Source organism: Palaemon carinicauda, chromosome 3 (assembly GCF_036898095.1).
Source record: "Palaemon carinicauda isolate YSFRI2023 chromosome 3, ASM3689809v2, whole genome shotgun sequence".
Taxonomy (NCBI): Eukaryota; Metazoa; Arthropoda; class Malacostraca; order Decapoda; family Palaemonidae; genus Palaemon; species Palaemon carinicauda.
This window is the reverse complement of record NC_090727.1, coordinates 136,023,754-136,043,400: the sequence shown is the minus strand read 5'-3', so window position 1 is coordinate 136,043,400 and position 19,647 is coordinate 136,023,754. Positions and strand designations below refer to the sequence as shown.

Genomic DNA, 19,647 nt, shown 5'->3' with positions numbered 1-19,647 from the left:
TCCATTGCATACTCGGTTCTCATCTCTGTCTTTCTTCTATTTATCTTGAGCCCCACCTCGTGTGATATTTCATGCATTCTGGTAGGCGGTATATCTTAACAATCCAAGTTTGCCAACGGTTATACTCGTATAAGCGGATGAGTAACTTGGTGGAGTAATGAGAGCTTTGGGTATGGAGAAAATGCCCCCCCCCCCTCCCTAAATCTCGATAAAGTTACTAGCTGCAGGGTTGCGGATTGGGTTTAAGGCGATGGACAAACGGTCTCATCGACTGTTACTCCTGATGCCTGGCGGTTGATCTTACTAGAATTAGTATGGATTGGCAGAGGTCACTTGCCTTGGTTAGATAGGCACTGCGCATCACAAGGAACTGGCTATCCTTTGATGTATCCAGCCAATGAATCCTCTATGGATTTAGTCAGCCATGGAAAGAGAAGATGACAGAATGGCCCCCAGTCCCGGGCGTAGTGGGGTACTAAGAAGCTTCCGGTTTATATATATATATATATATATATATATATATATATATATGTGTGTGTGTGTGTGTGTGTGTATATATATATATATATATATATATATATATATATATATATATATATATATATATATATATAATGTGTGTGCGTGTGTGTTTACTTATTCCGTGGGCACCCACGGGTTGCATAGGGCCTCAATGAATCCACGCCATATGTCTTCCCCTGTGCCATCTCTTCGAGCTCAATCCATTTCTGAGGTTCAACCTCTTTCGCTTGTTATCAGCCACCTTTCTCTTGGTTTACCGCACCCTCTCCTGCCCAGCGGCTTCCACTTAGGCACTGTACATCCTGGACTGACTTATCTTCCCTTCTTAAAATATGCCTCATCCACCTCCATCTTGATCATCTAACTATATCGTTCACATTGCTCGTTCTGCCCTCCCTATTCTCTCCTTGAATTCTGTAACTATAGTCAATTCTTTTTAGTGAGGCAGATTTGCACCGACTCGCAGGGGTGCCTTTTAGCTCGGAAACGTTTCCTGATCGCTGATTGGTTGGACAAGATAATTCTAACTAATCAGGTAGCAGGAAACTTTTTCCGAGCTAAAAGGGCACCGCTGCTAGTCGGTGCAAATGCGCTTCATTAAAAAAACGAGTATAGTGACTCATTTCTGGTTATGATGGTTCCTAAATATTTGAAAAATATTTTATATATTTGATACGTAGTTATATTGGTTCTTTATAGTGTTGTATCCCACCCATGCACTTTCAATTTTGAACAGATTCCATTTTCTCTCTTTACGTCTCCCCCCCCCTTTTTTTCTCGAATCGAGTAGATCTATCCTTAACAGTTATAGTCTTTTCCATCAGTGAACACATGCTATCATATTCAATGTTGTTTACCCTATTGTGTAGTTAAAAGGCAATCAACACATATAAAGTCTAATAAACGTTGGTTGTCATGGCCACAGGGAATACTGAGAACATAATTAATTTTATATGTAACATGGGGAGAGAAATTTAATTCATTTATAAAGCTCATTTTCTTTTATACTCTGTGTTTCTGTAAAGCTAATATAAAAGTTGTAAGATTGTGCACTGAGGAAATAGTACACATGTCTTCTACGTTGATATCCGATAGAATATTAGTCACTCCACTTGGAACTAGGCCCAACGTCTGTCCAATCAAAGCTGTTGCACAGTCAACGCTATTAACCAATCGTTATCATTCCAATAACTCAATAAAGTCTGAGCATCACGATTTGATGCGTCATCGATCCAAAGATTAAAATCTCCAAATATGAATAATTTCGTTTTTTTCCATGTCTATCATCTCAATGATGTTACTGAACTCCTCAAAAAAAGATATTTGTATTTGTTCTCGAAGGTTTGTAAAGTATTACGATAGATATTTTTGTGTGTGTATAGTTTATTTCCATATAATAAAAATCTGTACATCAGTTCTTTTTATCATCTCTAAAATAGAATAGCCCAACTCTTTGTCCCCTAACTTGCCCTGTCTCGGAGTCATTTCAGCTATCTTTGCCGTATCAAAGCCATTAGGCCATGTTTCCGATATCGCTATTATGTCGAAACATTTCTCAATCGTTAATTCTGTAACTGGCATTTTTTGCTAGTCTTAATTCCAAATTTAAAACTGCAATTTTGTGAATTCACTATATGATCATTTGGTTTGTTCAACTTAGTGCCATTTATACATTTTACCACTTGAGAGTTACATTCCTTGGTGTCATCAGTCTTGAATTTGTAATCTTTTTTCAAAATGTCCATACCTTGGATAGTGAAAGCAGGTGATCGCGTGGTACCTATCACGTATGTCATATGTACCCCATCGCAACATAATTTTGTCACCGTTATGAATAGCCCTCCCAACTTCAGGATCGCATTTCAGCATAAAGTGAGCTGTCCCACCTGCAGCGCTTTTCTTGAATATCGTACTTACCGTCTCTTCTACATTTCGAATCCAAGCAACGAATCATTTGAATCGAAGCATTAACATCATTTTTATCATTGTATACATAACATATTGTTTTAGGTTTTAGTTTTCCATTTTTTTCCTCGACTCAATGCCAGCAACCATGGTTTGAATCTTATTTACTGCTTCATCTCTAATCCTAATATCAGCAAAATTTACAAGTTGAAGTTGGCCTCGTATTAAGAAGTGGTATATCTTCAATTCCCTTTTCAACCGTATTATTTCTATCGATGATTCTAACTGATGCTTGAGTTGATTTAATTACTAGTAGTTTTTTCCTTAACTTTTTCGGCACATGTTATTTTCTCCCTTTTTTTGGGCTATCAGTGTTTGAAGTGTTAACTTAAAATCAATATTCTTCGTTAGATTATCAACTGTCTCAGTAAGATTGTTTGCTTTCGGGTCAGCAGCTTGGATGGAATCCGCTGAGTTACTACGACAGTCTTAATGTGGTTTTCTAATTCAGTAATTCTATTGCATATTCTCCAATTGTGAAGTTTCTCTTCTGTAGTTCTTCCTCCACTTTTAAAGATTTTCATTTCGACATCTTTCTATTTTTCCCTTGGATTTTTAAGCTTTATCTACACACTCAGGGTAAAACCATTTCATTTTCTCTATATCAGCATCACTGTTGTTTGTATCTATTGCAACACACTTCCTGTGGTAGAAACTCTCCCAAAATTCGCATCCTGTCCAGTCTTTCCTCTTTTTCTCTGCATATCCACACGAGATTTGTTTATGGTTACAGGAGAAAAATCTCAATAATTACAGTACTGAGTGTAAATTAAAGATTTGCTTCTATCTTTTAATCGATAGAATACTCACAAACTTACATTGTTGAGTGAGTAGTTAAAAACCAGGAGGCCTTTATGTAGGGATAACGGTGGAAAGAAGACTAACTTTAAGTGAAACACTAACCACTAAGTCTTTGATGTGGTTGTGATGGACTCTTGGTAACGCCCTTGCCTGGTGATCGCTAGACTGGGGTTCGAGTCCCGCTCAAACTCGTTAGTTTCTATGGTCGCTGTAACCTCACCATCCTTGTGAGCTAAGGATGGGGGAGTCTATAGGTTTATCTGCTGAGTCTTCAGCAGTCATTGCCTGGCCCTCTTTGGCCCTAGCTTGAGTGGAGAGGGCTCTTGGGCGCTGATCATATGTATATATGGCCAGTCTGTAGGGCACTGTCCTGCTTAATAGGGCATCGTCACTGTCTCTTGTCTTTGTCATTCATGAGTGGCCTTTAAAACCTTTAATGTAGTCGTAGCTCAAGAGATACAATTCACCTCTTTCTTCACTCGAATTTTAGAATGTCAAGATTAAACCTCAACTTCCCTAAATAAAGAGCTCAAGTGGTGTTTAAAACTGTGTCTCCTGTTTAATCTAATTCGTAAAGCTCCTTTAATGGACCTTCATTCTTATGGAGGTGTAGACCCAAATGGTGTTTTTCCTTTGTCTTTTTTATAAAGACTGCAGATTTCTTAGCTTCTAAGTTATGTTTTTTTCCGCAAGTTAGCAAGAAACTGTTATTTTGGCATTTGTTGGAGAATTGGTAATAATACTCCATTATGTAAATGAGGTTTTAGTAGCTCCAAGTTCTGCCGATTACCGAGCAATTTGTATAACTCCCATATTATCTAAAGTTTTTGAACGTATTTTGGTAAAACGTCTAAATAAGTTTGCCGAAGGTAATCTTCTATTCCCTAGTTTGCAATTTGGCTTTCATAGAGGCCTTGGTGCATGTGATGCCCTTCTTATAATCTCCAATGCTGTACAGAAATACCTTGATTGTGGTCAAGAAGTTCGTATGACTGGCCTTGATTTAGTGCTGCCTTTGACCGTGTTAATCATGAGCCCCTTGTTTTCAAACTCAAACAGTTGGGATTGGGTGGGTCGTTTCTTAGTATCATTATTGAATTTTTAAGTAATAGATCGCAGAGAGTTGTTGTTGATGGCGCCATAGTCAGAATAAGAATTTGTTATCTGTTGTTCCTCAGGGTAGTGTTCTTGGCTTATTACTTTTCATACTATATCCATATGACATCTGGTTTATTCTAGAGAACAAGCTCGTTGCATATGCAGATGATGCTATTATCTTTGCATCAATTCCATCTCCTGAATGTAGATCTGGGGTTGCTGAATCCGCTAATAGAGATCTAGCTAAAATTAGTGCATGGTGCAAATTATGGGGCTTGAATTTGAATCCTAATAAAGCTCAAAGTATGATTGTAAGTAGGTTGAGGACAGTAGTTCCTCTACGTCTGGATCGCAGTATTGGTAATGTATCTTTAACTCTGTATGGCTCCTTTAAAATTTTAGATAAGGTTTTTTATAGCAAATTTACTTTTGAGAAACAACATATTAGGTCTGTCTCTTCTTCAATTACACACAAAAAATGGCTTATTGAAAAAAAAGTCTTTTGAGATTTTCGGTGATCAATCTATTCTGAAGAAGTATTTTTATTTCTACTCTACCCTGTTTCGAGAATTGTTCACATCTTAATTGTTGGAAAGGAACTTACGATCTGTATAATTCTTTATTCCTGATCTAGATGTTACTCTCTGGCACCGTCGTTCAGTTAGTTCTTTTTGCATGCTGCATAAGAGTTTTCATAATTCTAACCATTTATTTGCATTCTGATTTTCCCAGACAGTACCATCCTGTTTATAATACTATGTATGTAGTTAATTCTAATAGTTATGCATTCTCTATCACAAGGCACATACTACACAGTATTCTAGAAGTTTTATTCTAGCTGTGACCAATTTGTGGAATGATCTTCCTAATCACTTAGTTGAAACAGTGGAACTTGTTAGGCAGTAGGTTGGCCAGGGCACCAGCCACCCGATAAGATACTACCGCTAGAGTGTTATGGGGTCATTTAACTTGGCAGACAGTAATACATTGGATCCTTTTCTCTGGTTATCGTTCATTTTCCCTTTGCCTACACACACACACACACACACACACACACACACACACACACACACACGAATAGTCTGGCCTATTCTTTACATTTTCTCCTCTTTCCTCATACACCTGACAACACTGAGATTACCAAACAATTCTCCTTCACCCAAGGGGTTAACTACTGCACTGTAATTGTCAAGTGGCCACTTTCCTTTTGGTTAGGGTTGAAAAGACTCTTTAGCTATGGTAAGCATCTCTTCTAGGAGAAGGACACTCCGAAATCAAATAATTGTTCTCTAGTCCTGTGTAGTGCCATAGCCTCTGTACCATGGTCTTCCACTGCCATGGGTTATAGTTCTCTTGCTTGAGGGTACACTGGCACACTATTTTGTCTTATTTCTCGTCATCTTGTTTTGTTAAGTTTTTATTGTTTATTTGGGAGATTATTATTTTAATGTTACTGTTCTTGAAATATTTCATTTTTCCTGGTTTCTGTTCCTCACTGGGCTATTTTCCCTGTTGGAGCCCGTGGGCTTACATCATCCTGCTTTTTCAACTAGGGTTGTATCTTAGCAAGTAATAATAATAATAATAATAATAATAATAATAATTTCAAACTTGCAGCTAATATTTTTATGTTGAGCATGGTGACATACGTCTGTTTTTATAAAAGATCTGTTTTAATGTTGTTACCGTTCTTAAAATATTTTATATTAATTGTACAGTACTTCTCTAGAAGTTTATTTATTTCCTTATATCTTTTCCTCACTGGACTGTTTTTTTTTCCGTTGGAGCCCTTAGGCTTATAGAAGCCTACTTTTCCAACTAAGGTTGAAGCTTAGCTATTAATAGTAATACGGTGACTTGGTTTAGAAATTGATCCATATCTGTTCAATCAATACATATCTAAGTTATCATCAGAGGATATAATTCTTTGTTTTTCATCTCATTTTGGAGTTCCTCTTTTACTTGAAAAATGTAGGGCTGTTATATTATATGCTTCTTCAAGTGAATCTGAACTTGATGGGGAGCTATGTGTAACACCAACTTTGAATGTTTGTGCTCCCGAGTTAGCAAATGTGGTAATAGGTAGATTTTGTTCTTTGTTTTTAATATTAACTTTCTGGACAAATAGATCTTGCATGTGTGTTACAGTGCGTTGCATGTTACAAACTTAAACAATTGTTTAAAAGGAACATTCGATGAAATGCCGCAGAAATAACCAGTGTATTTGCAGCAAAATGTTACCAACATGTTTGCCTATATGAGTATAGTAGATAGTAGATATGTTTGAATATATTATTACTTAATGAATTCTTAAGAATATGAAAAGTATTTGATAAATAATAATATTACATAGTCAGCATTTGAATGTCAAAATTTATATAAATTCTCATAACAATATACCTGCGAAAGATAGACATGTTGGTAATTCTGAGTGCAATCGTACTGTCCATAACAACATCAGCTGAGCGGCGCCTAATAGACCAGACCAGACTTACTCACCGCTGTCACCAGTCGATCGCCAGATCGACATATCTAGTAAGGAGTAGCTCTGAAAAAAGTCTAGTCTGAGTTGTGAGTCAACGGCTCCGTTTTGTGCTTACTAAGTGATATTGCGGTCTTATCCTGAGTGATATAAAGGAAAAAAGGGTGGCTTAGACCAGTCTCGTATTTACGATGGAACTACTACGACCTTGTAGGATGTGGATGTCCACCGCTGTCTTTATTCTGCTTTGTATATCGGGTGAGTATTGGTCCTTCGTATTTCCTGGAAAGGAAAATTTGTGAATATATTAATGTCTCATCAAAGACCTTAAGGAACCTTAGGACATATTTTTACTGTTTTTGGTTGTTTGTAGTAATTTGCCTAGGCTTTATGTAGGATAATTAAGGGTAAAATTATAGAATAGTGCAATGAACTATTTGTAGAAAATAAGACATATTTCATGTGTATTTTGTTGTGTTTTGAACGTTTTTTTTTTTTTTTTTTTAATGATTCCTGGCAGAAATCCATAGGTTTTGATTTATGGTGGGTTGAGTACCATAACTGAAAAACTATGGTTTTGTAATAGGTATCGATATCAATAGCGTTCAAAATACCCACAAATATACCGTTGTTAAGGTAATAATATATTTGAATTGACTTTTTCTTTTCTGCCCAACATCAAAAACCAGATCCCGTGATTAAAAAAGTTACTGCTGTCAAAACTTGGTAATAGTAAGGAAATAGAATAAAAACGAGGGAGGATTTTGTTTGCCAGGACTAACAAGCGTAAACAAAACATGATTTGGGTAGATTGTAGTTTGTTGGGACAGGCGATATCTTTCTTATTACCAGCCAAATCGTTATTCCTTAGGGGGAACATGTTCTTTACTATAATCCGATATACCATAATGTGAAGTTATTTTATCATTTTAAAGATATAATTTAGAGTGCTGCCTATAATGTAGGTGAGAGACTTACGAAGGGGTTGTGACCTGGGAACTACTAGGTTAGATTAGGTGGGTTTGTGGTGTTTGTATGATAGTGACAGTGTGTGGGGGGTCACAGGGGGCCGTTAGGTCATTAGGAAGCATTTACAATATTAGGGAATTCATTATTTCATTCTGTTAAACTTCCCATGAAAAATTCGATGTGGTGATTTTTACTCTATTTTCTGGCGATCACGACCCTGTCCTAGTATGTAGTTTGTTGGGACAAGCATTTACAAAACTAGTGAATACTATTTCATTCTGTGATCATTCCCTTAAAAAAAGAGCTGATTTCGGACATTTTTTATTCGATTTTCTGGCGGTTCCAGGCCTGTCCCAACAAACTACAAAGGCTCCCATGATTTTTCAGTCCCATAATATGCAGTTGTTAGTAGGGCTAAGAAAACCTTTCTTGATTGAGCATATTTATCTGTATGTTGCTATACCTAATTAACACTTTATTATTTATTGGTCTTGGTTTCGTGATAGTTCGCGTCGCTTGCAATTTAACATTATCTCATTGTTCTTATGTTCTGCAAGCGGAACATGTTTACCTACACGTGTTAGCCGCATGGGAAAGTATTTTGGCATTTTTTAATTTAAATTCATCACCAATGGGGTTTGCTTTGCATACAGTAGTTCGCTGCCCTCGCAATTTAACATTATCTCATTGCTCCTATTTTTTAGCAAGCGGAATATGTTTCGCTAAGTGCATTGCTTCATGGTCGGGTATCTATAATAGTTTATAAAGTTTTGACTCATAATACAGTTTGAACAGATTTTTGTACCATAATCAATCAAAACAGAACAACAAACTGTATTACATATATATAATAATACTGTACTTGAAAATATTCTATAATTGACTGTATTAAATCATTGATGTACAAACTTGAATTGGGTTGAATGCACACAACTAAGGGATTGTAGCTTTGAGCTACAGCCTCTGTTCGAACATGGACTTGGCTTCCATTTCCCATTATAAGACTTTAATACAGTCAAACCTCTTGACACAAAAGAATCTGCTTAGGAAATTTTCACTCTGCTAAACGAGATGCGAAGAATTTTATGACTCGCATCACGAAAAATGTTTCGGACAACGAAAGGAAATAAGGTGCGAGTGCCCGACTGTGTCCAAGACTAATTTTAAAATTCACGCGCCACCAGCCCGTAAAGTCTCTACCATCATCCCACGCTTCCATTGGTTATCTCCTTACTCAGATGGTAGTTACCACCATAAGATCCTGCTCTCCTATTGGTCAGCATCTACTGTACCGTATCCCATCATGCATCTACGCATTGGCGTTCCTATTGTCTTTTCGTTTAGGCAGTGGTATCGTACGCATTGACTATAGTGTTTGTGATTTCACTTTCGTAACAATTTTATTGTATCGTGTGTGATATTACATTACATTATTAGCCTATGGTCCCAAGAAAGTCACTGATGTCCTGAGAGAATAGAGGATGATGCTTTCCATGGAAATACGAGGGTGGCATGTGGTTAAGTGTGAACGCAAAGGAATATGGCCGAAATCCGTCAAAGATAGCAATGATCCTGAAGCAGAAGGAAGCTATCAAAGCAGTAACACCTTCTAAGGTCATGACTGTTTTCTCCAGCAAGAGGAGCCCCGTCCATGATGAGATGGAGAGACTGCTGCTTGTCTGGATAAAGGACAAAGAAATGACACTATCACTGAAGCTATAACCTGCCAAAAAGCCAGAGCCGTTTTCGGTGATCTCGTGCATGCTCAGGCTGAAGCTGATGCCATTTTCATAACATTTTTTGTTCAGTACTTAAAACCCCCATGCTGTTGTCTGTTTTTTATGACATAAGTCTTCAAATATGTTGGACAAAGATTAACATGTTAAAGAACATTGTTATAAAAACTTTGTAATTAATATATTATAGAAAAGCAGTGAAAAGACTGCAGTTAAGTCATAGACACTTGAATGTTCTGTGATCATCCATTACATATTAAACTTCCTTGTAAAAAAATAATTAAAAGACTGCTGAATATTTTTTTTTTGATCGCTAGGATGAATATGGTTGTGTTGACTGGCTTCTATTAGAGCCGCTCAGTTTTTCAAGTTAATGTAAATCACTGATCCACACATGATATAAAAATAATTCTATTTTCTGCTGCTTACAGTTCAAGGAGATCTGGACGATGTTCGTGCGTTCACCTTTCCTCCAGACATCACAGGTCCAGATGATATAGAGCAGATTGGAGACTGGAAGGACCGCTGTAGGACAAGGGTTGGAGAACAGGCTGTGAAAGACATTGAGGTATGTCTGTGCTTTATTTTGTATTGACTCTGCTAACTAAACTTTGTTTGTACTGTAATTGTTCACACCTAAGTAGTCATTACTTTGCTTAATCAAAAAGTATTTGGTTTGATCAAATAAACTTTTTTCAATTAAGTATTAATAAACATTACCTTAGGATAAATTAGCTAGCCCTGAATCTCCAAAAACCATCAAAATTTTAATCACATTGGCAACCCTGCTACATCATATTCTGTCCCCCTGTTGGCAGCACTGCCGGCTGAACCAGGTTTTCACTCACTTTGACTATCAGTAACTGAAGTCCATGCTGTTAACAGTCAAAGTGCTCTATTGAATTTTGATTTATTCCGTAACTGGAATACAAACCACGCTATTTATTAGGGGTTATACTTTTGGCGGAGCTGAAATGACGAGCCATTAAAATTTAGCGGGGGTTAACTACCCACACCGCTAGTTAGTGGGGGGGGGGGGGTTAACTTGCTACCACTCCCGTTCACACACCTGTGATTTAGTCACTTTACTTTTGGCTCGGATCGAGAGCGGTTGTTTCCTCTCTCCCTCCTCGCCTATTCTGGACTGCCATTAATTTTTGTCTTTCAACTTACTTTTTTTTTATACTTGTATATACTGTATATGTTAACATTCTTAATGTTTATGTATGACACACGCGCCAATGATCTTGCGAGCGCCGACAGTCTTCTGCACGCGGGCGCCGATGGTCTTCCGCGAGCGCCGACGGTCTTCTGCACACGGGCACCGATGGTCTTCCGCACGCGCGTGCCAGCAGTCTCCACGTAGTACTCTCACGCAATCGCCAATGCACCCGCCCTTGCGCAACCAGTCACACGCATTGGCGCATTCTAGGAAGAATGCACAAAACTACACAGTGCCTTACTGCGTGCCAGCGCTCTTCCGCACTTTCCTGCGCCCTCATGCGCAGTTGCGGTCTCAGATCCAATGCGCCAGGTCTTGCCGAAGAGTCAGGGCTCGCAGATCCAATGCACCAGCTTTTTAAATATAAAACTTACCCGCTGGTTATATAAAAGAGCTGAAGTCCCCTGACGCCAGGGCAGAAAATTCAAATCTCGCGCTATCGAAGATACGCCAGGTGTACCAACCGCACCCTAGCGGTAGAACAGGTGGAACCACACCATCTCCAGTTCTTCTCTCTGCCGTCATAGCTGGCTGACATATAGAAGTTCGCTCTCGTGTTTTACTCTCTTGGGAAGTTGTTTGGTGATGTACAACGTTCTTTTTTGAGTTTAAGCTATCGTTGATTATTTTCCCTTGTTTCTTATCTTGAAATCTTTTGTTTGAGATCTTCTATATTGATATTTCCCTTACTTTTTGCTCGTCGGTCTCTCACGTTAGCTTTCAAAATGGCCGACTCCTCCCCTGCTCAGCGTAGGTGTGTTAGTGAAGGTTGTCGTACTCGACTTCCTAAAGGATCTATTGATCCTCATACTATTTGTGTGAAATGTAGGGGTAAATTTTGTTCATTAGATGATAGGTGTAATGAGTGTCTTTCCTTAACTGATGATGATTTTGTTACTTTCGATCGTTATGTTAGGAGACTAGAGAGAGAGAGAGTTAGGCGTAGTTCTTCCCGATCTGTGGATAGAGCCTTACCTAATGTACCTGTTCCTAATCCTATTCCTTCCCCTGTGGTGGTAGATCAGGAACCTACTATGAAAGACATGTTTACTGCTATTTTGTCTCTTGGTGAGAAAGTTGAGTCCTTAGCAGCCGATAGAAATGCATTTTTTTTCCGAGTTAAAGGTATTGAAAAACCGTGATCCTATCGGAACTGTGGAAAGTGTTTCAGTGTCTGATGTTGTACCGAAAAATCGTGACTCTCTCGGTGTTGTGACAAGTGTTGCTAATGTGTTTAGTGTTGCGGAGGGTGCGTCTGCACGATCTTGTCGTTCACCTAGCCTAAGACCTCTTTCGAGCTCTCGAACCCATGGGAGAAGTAATGTCGAACGGCTTAAGGGAACGAGAAGCGTCATCAATCGTGCAGACGTCCCCTCGAACGTTCCTGTTGCCGTAGCTCAGGTCGTTCACCCTCATCGTAGGAAAGGTGAGGTTCATGCGTTATCCCCGTCTTCCGATGAAGGGTCGGGGAGTGAGATCTGGCGTCGCGCGTCAAGACCGCTTAAACGGACGCATGATGTTTCACAGCGTCGGGAATCACCTGTGCGTCCAGGATGTAGTTCGTGGGGTTCACCGGAACGTTTCCGTTCTCCCATCGCTTGCACTCCGGCCAAACGTACAGATCACCGTGTTCGTGTGGATATGATTCCTTCCGATTCGGGCCTTGTTACTATTCATGCACCCCCTCTTCCATCGGATTGGCTTTCTTCCCCCGAAATGCGTGGTGACGTTGGTGCGAATCTTCCTTAAAGGAGTTCTGTTGATCCGAAATGGTCTGCGCTTGTGTCTATGAAGCAACAACTCTCGTCGTTGATGGATTCTTATCAACCAGGTGTTGGCGTTATGTCTGGGCGTTCGATGTCAGACCAGTTATCGCACAGGCGTTCGATGGTCTCTGGTCTTGACGAGTTATCGCTTAGGCGGTCTCCCAGTCATAGTGTTCAACGCCAGGTTGATTTTGATGAGTCGCGTCAGAGAGTTTTGGTTGACCAGTTTTCGTATTCTGGTCGCGGGGAAGAACATCGGCGTCGACAAGTGGACGAGACGCGTCAACGATTTGAAGTAGTGGATCGTCCGCATCAACAACCTTTGGACGCTTCGCGTCAAAACATTGATTCGCAGCGTCGACATCCTGACTACTTTGATCGTTCGCGTCAACAGTCTTCGGACTTTACGCGACCTCTCGGCGATCTTCGACAGTTACCTTCTGATTTCAAGCGTTCTTCTGTTCAACAGCAGTTGGATTCGAAGCGGTCTAGGCAGTTGTTGGTTGAAGAAGATCGTCTACTCGTCCGTGTTTCGCATCAATCTACTTCTACTTCTCCCCATCAGGTTGACGCAGATGTTGGCCTTGACAGGCAGTCCCATCCAGACTTTGTTCCTTCGGTTCAGGCTGCAGCTGTTGCTGCACTGCCAGAAGACGAGCCTGAGGAAAAGTCGGATGAGGATGATCCTATTGAGGAAGTCTCTGAGAATGAGGAGGAGAAGCATTATCAGCATGCTGTGGATCTTCGCAAGTTTATGCTTATTCTGACTGGAATTTTCCCGGATTAATTTACCCCTGTGGCCCCTCGTTCTCCGCCTTCTGAATTCATCTTAGGTAAAGCTACCAAGGTTCCAGTTTATACCAAGATGGTTCTTTCTCGATCCTCTAAGCGGGCCTTGAAATTAATGGGTTCTTGGTTGGACTCCAAGAAATCTTTTGGCAAGACGGCCTTTGCCTTTCCTCCCGCTAGGTTAGCCTCTAAATCTAGTGTGTGGTACGAGACTGGTGAAGTGTTGGGCTTGAGTTTTCCTTCGTCTGCCCAAGGGGATTTTTCAAGTTTGGTAGATGCTTCTCGTCGTCTTGCCTTAAGGAAAACGAAGATTTGGTGGTCCATTCCAGAGTTCGACCATTTGCTTAAAGGTCTGTTCAGGGCCTTCGAAGTTTTTAATTTCTTGGACTGGGCTTTGGGGGCTTTGAGTAAGAGGGTCTCTGATATGACGGAAACGGACACTAGTGGTTTGGTTCATTTGATGTCCTGCTTGGACAAAGGTGTGAGGGATGGCTCCAACGAACTTGCTGCCTTGTTTACAGCTGGAATTCTCAAGAAAAGGGCCATGATGTGCTCTTTTCTCTCTGCAGGAGTGTCTCCCTACCAGAAGACGGGCCTTCTTTTCGCACCTTTGTCTAATACCTTATTTCCGCAGGAATTGGTAGGCGAGGTGGCTACTGCCCTCACGCAGAAGGCCACACATGACTTAGTTACTCATTCGACTAGGAAAGTTTTGCCTCCGTCATTCTCCTCTCGTAAACCTAAGGAATCTTCTTCTGGGTTTCGACCTCAGTCCTTTCGTGGGAAGTCCTCTGGAAGAGGCTCTTTTAAACCAGAAGGAAGGAAGCCTAGAGGCAGAGGGGGCAAGTCCGGCCGAGGTAAAGTCTGACTGCCCTTTCCTTCAGACAGCAGTGGGTGCCAGGTTGACTCACTTCTGGGAGGCTTGGGAGAGGAATGGAGCGGACCCCTGGTCCGTCCAAGTGTTAAAGGAAGGCTACAGGATCCCCTTCCTGGCCAATTCTCCTTTAGTCACAGATCCAGTGGATCTTTCACCCAAATACAGAGAGGGTCCCAAGAGGCAAGCCGTGCTTCTGCAGACGTCTCTTTTATTAGAGAAGCAAGCAATAGAGAAAGTGCAGAATGTTACGTCTCCGGGGTTTTACAACCGCCTTTTTCTAGTACCCAAGAGTTCCGGGGAGTGGAGACCGGTTCTGGACGTAAGAGTGCTAAATGGTTACGTCCAGAACTCGACGTTCACTATGGAGACTCGGAAAACAGTTCTGGCAGCTGTGAGGAAGGACGCTTGGATGGTCTCTTTAGATCTTCAGGATGCCTATTTCCACCTTCCGATTCATCCCAGCTGCAGACGTTATCTGAGGTTCATGGACGGAAACAAGGTCTTCCAGTTCAGGGCTCTTTGTTTCGGACTCTGCACGGCTCCTCTATTGTTTACCAAGATCATGCTGAACGTGGCAAGCATGCTGCATTCGAGGGGAATCAGGGCCTCTCTGTATCTGGACGATTGGCTGATAAGAGCCTCCTCAGCCGATTGTTGTTTGAAGGACCTCAAGATGACTTTGGATCTCTCCAGAGAACTGGGTCTCCTGGTGAGCTCAGAAAAATCACAACTGATTCCATCCCAGGAGATTCTTTATTTGGGGATGGAGATTCACAGTCGGAGTTTTCGGGCTTTTCCGTCGTCGGTGAGAATCCAAGCAGCCCTCCTAAAAGTCCAAACGTTCCTGAAGAGAGATCTTTGCTCCGTCAGAGATTGGATGAGCCTTCTGGGGACTCTCTCGTCGTTAGAGAAGTTCGTGACCCTGGGGAGGTTGTACTTGCGTCCTCTTCAGTTTCATCTCAACCGCCATTGGAAGAAAGGGGACAGCCTCGACAGGGATTGCATTCCCATCTCGGCTTCCATCAAGTCTCATCTTCAATGGTGGGACAACGAGCCCAGACTGAAAGAAGGCTTGTCTTTACTTCAGAGGAACCCAGATCTCTTGTTGTGTTCCGACGCCTCCAATTCGGGGTGGGGAGCCACTCTAGAGAAGCAGGAGCTTTCGGGGACTTGGACGGTGGAGCAAACCTCTCTCCACATCAATCAAAAGGAGCTTTTAGCTATTCATCTGGCTCTCATCGGCTTCGAAAAGCAGATCAGGGGCAAGGTGGTCCAAGTCAATGCGGACAGCACGACAGCTCTGGCCTATATTGTGAAGCAAGGCGGGACCCACTCTTGGCCTCTGTACGAGATTGCAAGACTGCTTCTCGTCTGGGCGGAGGAAAGGAAGGTGACTCTTTTGACGCGGTTCATCCAGGGGGTCAACAATGTGAGCGCAGACAGACTCAGCAGGAAAGGTCAGGTTCTCTCCACAGAATGGATTCTGCACCCGGACATCTGCAAGAGTCTGTGGCGGTTATGGGGTCGACCTCTCGTGGATCTCTTTGCCACCGCGAAGACCAAACGGCTAGAGTGTTACTGCTCTCCGGTTCCAGACCCCGAAGCTTTGCACATAGACGCTTTTCTGATGAACTGGTCACACATGGAGGTTTATGCTTTCCCTCCGTTCAAGATCCTTTACAAAGTGATTCAGAAGTTCATTTCGCACGAGGAGACCAGAATGACACTGATAGCTCCGTTCTGGCCGTCAAGGAGCTAGTTTCCAGAGGTACTGGAATGGATGGTGGATGTTCCGAGAAGCCTTCCCATGAGACCCGATCTTCTCAGACAACCTCACTTGGCCCGAAATCATCAAAACCTCCGAGCTTTACGTCTGACTGCCTTCAGACTATCGAAAAACTCGCTAGAGCTAGAGGATTTTCGAAGAAGGCAGCCAAGGCAATTGCAAGGGCAAGAAGGTCTTCAACCATCAAGGTATATCAGTCCAAGTGGGAGTTGTTCAGGGAGTGGTGTAGGACTAACGCGATTTCCTCTTCCAGTACCTCGCTTTCTCAAATAGCAGATTTTTTCTTGGACCTTAAAGTTAAGCATAACTTCTCGTCATCTACTATTAAAGGTTACAGGAGTATGTTGGCGACGGTTTTTCGACACAGGAACCTAGACCTTTCTAATAATAAAGATCTACGAGATTTACTTAGGTCTTTTGATACGACCAAGAAGATTCAAACAGCTCCCATCGCCTGGAATTTGGATGCTGTCCTTAAATTTCTCATGAGTGACAGATTTGAGCCTTTACACTCGGCTTCGTTTAAGGACTTAACCTTGAAAACCTTTTTTCTGGTTACCCTCGCCACTGCGAAAAGTTAGTGAAGTACACGCTTTAAGCAGGAACATTGGTTTTCGGAATGGGAAAGCCATTTGTTCTTTGCAACTGGGGTTTCTGGCCAAGAATGAAAACCCTTCTCGGCCATGGCCCAAATCCTTCGAGATTTCTAACCTTTCAGATTTGGCTGGCGGTGAATTGGAAAGGGTTCTCTGTCCAGTTAGAGCGCTACGGCTTTATGTGGACAGGACTAAGAATCTGAGAGGTAACTCAGACGCTCTGTGGTGTGAAGTCCGGAAACCCTCGATGCCCATGTCTAAGAATGCCTTGTCTTTTTTCGTTAGATTGTTGATTCGAGAAGCTCATGCTCAGTGTGATGAGTCGGATCAGAGGCTCCTCAAAGTCAAGACACATGGAGTCAGAGCGGTAGCGACTTCAGTGGCCTTTAAACAGAACCGTTCTCTGCAAAGTCTGATGGATACAACATTTTGGAGAAGTAAGTCTGTTTTTGCATCCCATTATTTGAAGAATGTTCAGACTCGCTATGAGGACTTTTTTACCTTGGGTCCTTTTATAGCGGCAAATGCGATAGTAGGTGAATGATCTACCACTACGTTCCCTTTTTTTCCTAATACCGCTTTTCTATCTCTTGGAACTCGTTTGTTATGGTTGTTTGTGGAGATTGGGCATCAGTCTTCCGCAATCTTTGATTTGGTTAGGTGGTCAATTTGTTCCTTGAGTGCACCCGGAACAAGGGTATTGGTTGAGGTTCTGTCATGTTATAGGTGGTTGTACCGTTTGACAGCTCCTAGAGATTTTCAGCCCGAGTGGATTACTGGATCTCTTAAGGATAGCGGACGAAATGAGGCAGAGTATCATTGCTGTCAGCTTCCTTATCAGGTGAGAACCGCTTAAGTTTATTGTATGTAACCCTTAAGTGAATTTTCTATATGTAGCTGTCTCTGACCCGCCACCAAGGGGTGTCAATCAGCTCTTTTATATAACCAGCGGGTAAGTTTTATATTTAAAAATGATATTTTCATAATAAAATAAATTTTTGAATATACTTACCCGCTGGTTATATAAATTTAACACCCACCCTCCTCCCCTCTAGAGACTACCTATGGTATGGCTATGAGGCATGGAAGAACTGGAGATGGTGTGTGGTTCCACCTGTTCTACCGCTAGGGTGCGGTTGGTACACCTGGCGTATCTTCGATAGCGCGAGATTTGAATTTTCTGCCATGGCGTCAGGGGACTTCAGCTCTTTTATATAACCAGCGGGTAAGTATATTCAAAAATTTATTTTATTATGAAAATATCATTTTGCCTAAGAGCCAGCGCTTGCCTGCTCTCCAGGCAGAAATTGAGCTCCAGCATCATCCTGTGTACCATCGCTCCAGTACTCTCCTACACACTCGCACAATAGGTAGTAAAAAGGAATAAAACTTTTTGGACAGGTCACCATTGCCCCATTCCTCCCCGCAAACACATAACATTGCCACCGGGAAAAGAGGAATAAGGCTTCACAAAAGGATTCAAGATCCCGAAGATTCCATCTTACAAGGGGAATCGAAACGGAATCCTTGGTCCCTGTCTCTTCTGAAGTTTCTTTTTTCCTTGTCAGACCACCGTCAGAAAACAGGAAAGCATCAACAATCTGATCTCTAGATCACTGTTTGCTGATGGCTAGTTCACAGTTTACTGATCGCTATGTCGCCGATTGCCAATTGCTAGCTCAATGCTGATCTTTGACCTCTAGTCCCTCCAATGACTAACGATCTCTGATTGCTAGTCAATAACCAGTCATCAGCTTGCTGATCACTAGATCACCGATGGGCAGCTCATCTTTCTTCGATCATTGAACTCGGCCCGCTGATCTCTGACCAGCCCATCTTCAGCTTGCTGATCTCTGACCAACCAGGGGGGACCATAATCAGCTTGCTGATCTCTTAACTCGCCATCGGCTCTCAGACCACCGATTCATCGGTCATCGGCAATTCGCCAGCAGTTCGTGACTCAAACTTACTAGTCAACCTCTTCCTGTAGTTTCCTAGATCAGAAGGTATACAACATACTTCTCGCTACTGGCCGTTCGCCATCACACTAAAGTGATCGGCAAACGTTCGACAACCCTCATCAACGGCTTGTCGACAGGAAACTACTTGCGAGCACTCTCCAACTGCACAGTAACCATGATACCCAATGGTTAACCATTGATTAACATTCGCCAGATTTATTCTATTCTAAGGAATAGCATCAATCCCATCAGGGCACATGGTAAGGCTAAGCGTTGCTCTCCTTCTGTTAGTTAAAGGAATTCTCTCTCAGAGAAGAATTCTTACACTGGGTATCGTGCCTGATCCTTTACGACACAAGTCAAGTCTCCAGCATCGACAATCTTCCATGTAAAAGGATCCGCAAGGAGCTGTCCCTTTGGGTCGATGTCCACACTATGTTGGAGTTCGAACAAGGGCCAAGACCTCAGGTCTTCATTTGCACACTGGACCTAAAGGACACTTACTCCCAGGTCCAAACCATCCATGTAGGAAGGTTGGAAGATTCAGTTTAGACAAACAAGAAACACCAGTTCAAGGCACTGTGCTTCGGTCTTTCCACTACACCCATCCTGGTCTCACAGGATCGGCTTCTGTCTCCTCTGTCTTGGGACGACTGACTGACCTTAGCAGACTCAGTGGCAACCTTGCATTAACACCGGAACTTCTGAAGTCTTTTTACCAAGATCCAGTGATCAGTGTAAACCTGCGGAAGTCTTCCCTACTTCCCTCCCAGAAGATTGGTGTATCTGGGAATGATTCTAGACACCAGTCTCCACAAAACCTTCTCGAAATGAGAACGACTCCCATTCCAAAGGGACTTAGGTCGGACTGGAATCAGACCCTCGATCCCCCAAACATTTTGACCCCCCCTGGGACCAGAAGTTTGGCCAACCTCTAGGGATGGGTGTCAGTTGAGAATCTACAGAGCGGCATAACCTTATCCTTCCCCACCCCTCGGACTTGAGGTTGTGCTTAGAACACATCAAAAGAAAAGAGGAGGGACCATAGTGCTGCACCACACAACCTCAGCCCTCTGG

At 42.0% G+C, this 19,647-nt stretch overlaps 1 protein-coding gene across 2 annotated transcripts in view; it reads left to right on the top strand.

The window, feature by feature from the left end:
• The window catches only part of LOC137638567 (27 kDa glycoprotein-like), a 193,635-nt gene that overhangs the window by 124,599 nt on the left and 49,389 nt on the right, over positions 1-19,647 (top strand). The window contains exons 1-2 of one of the 2 annotated variants that reach the window (XM_068370738.1): positions 6,850-7,126; positions 10,005-10,141. In XM_068370738.1, the coding sequence (XP_068226839.1) occupies positions 7,060-7,126; positions 10,005-10,141 (204 nt within the window). In that variant the 5' untranslated portion in view covers positions 6,850-7,059. Of the gene's footprint in view, positions 1-6,849; positions 7,127-10,004; positions 10,142-19,647 lie in introns of those variants that run through there. The other variant, XM_068370739.1, reaches the window with a different exon arrangement.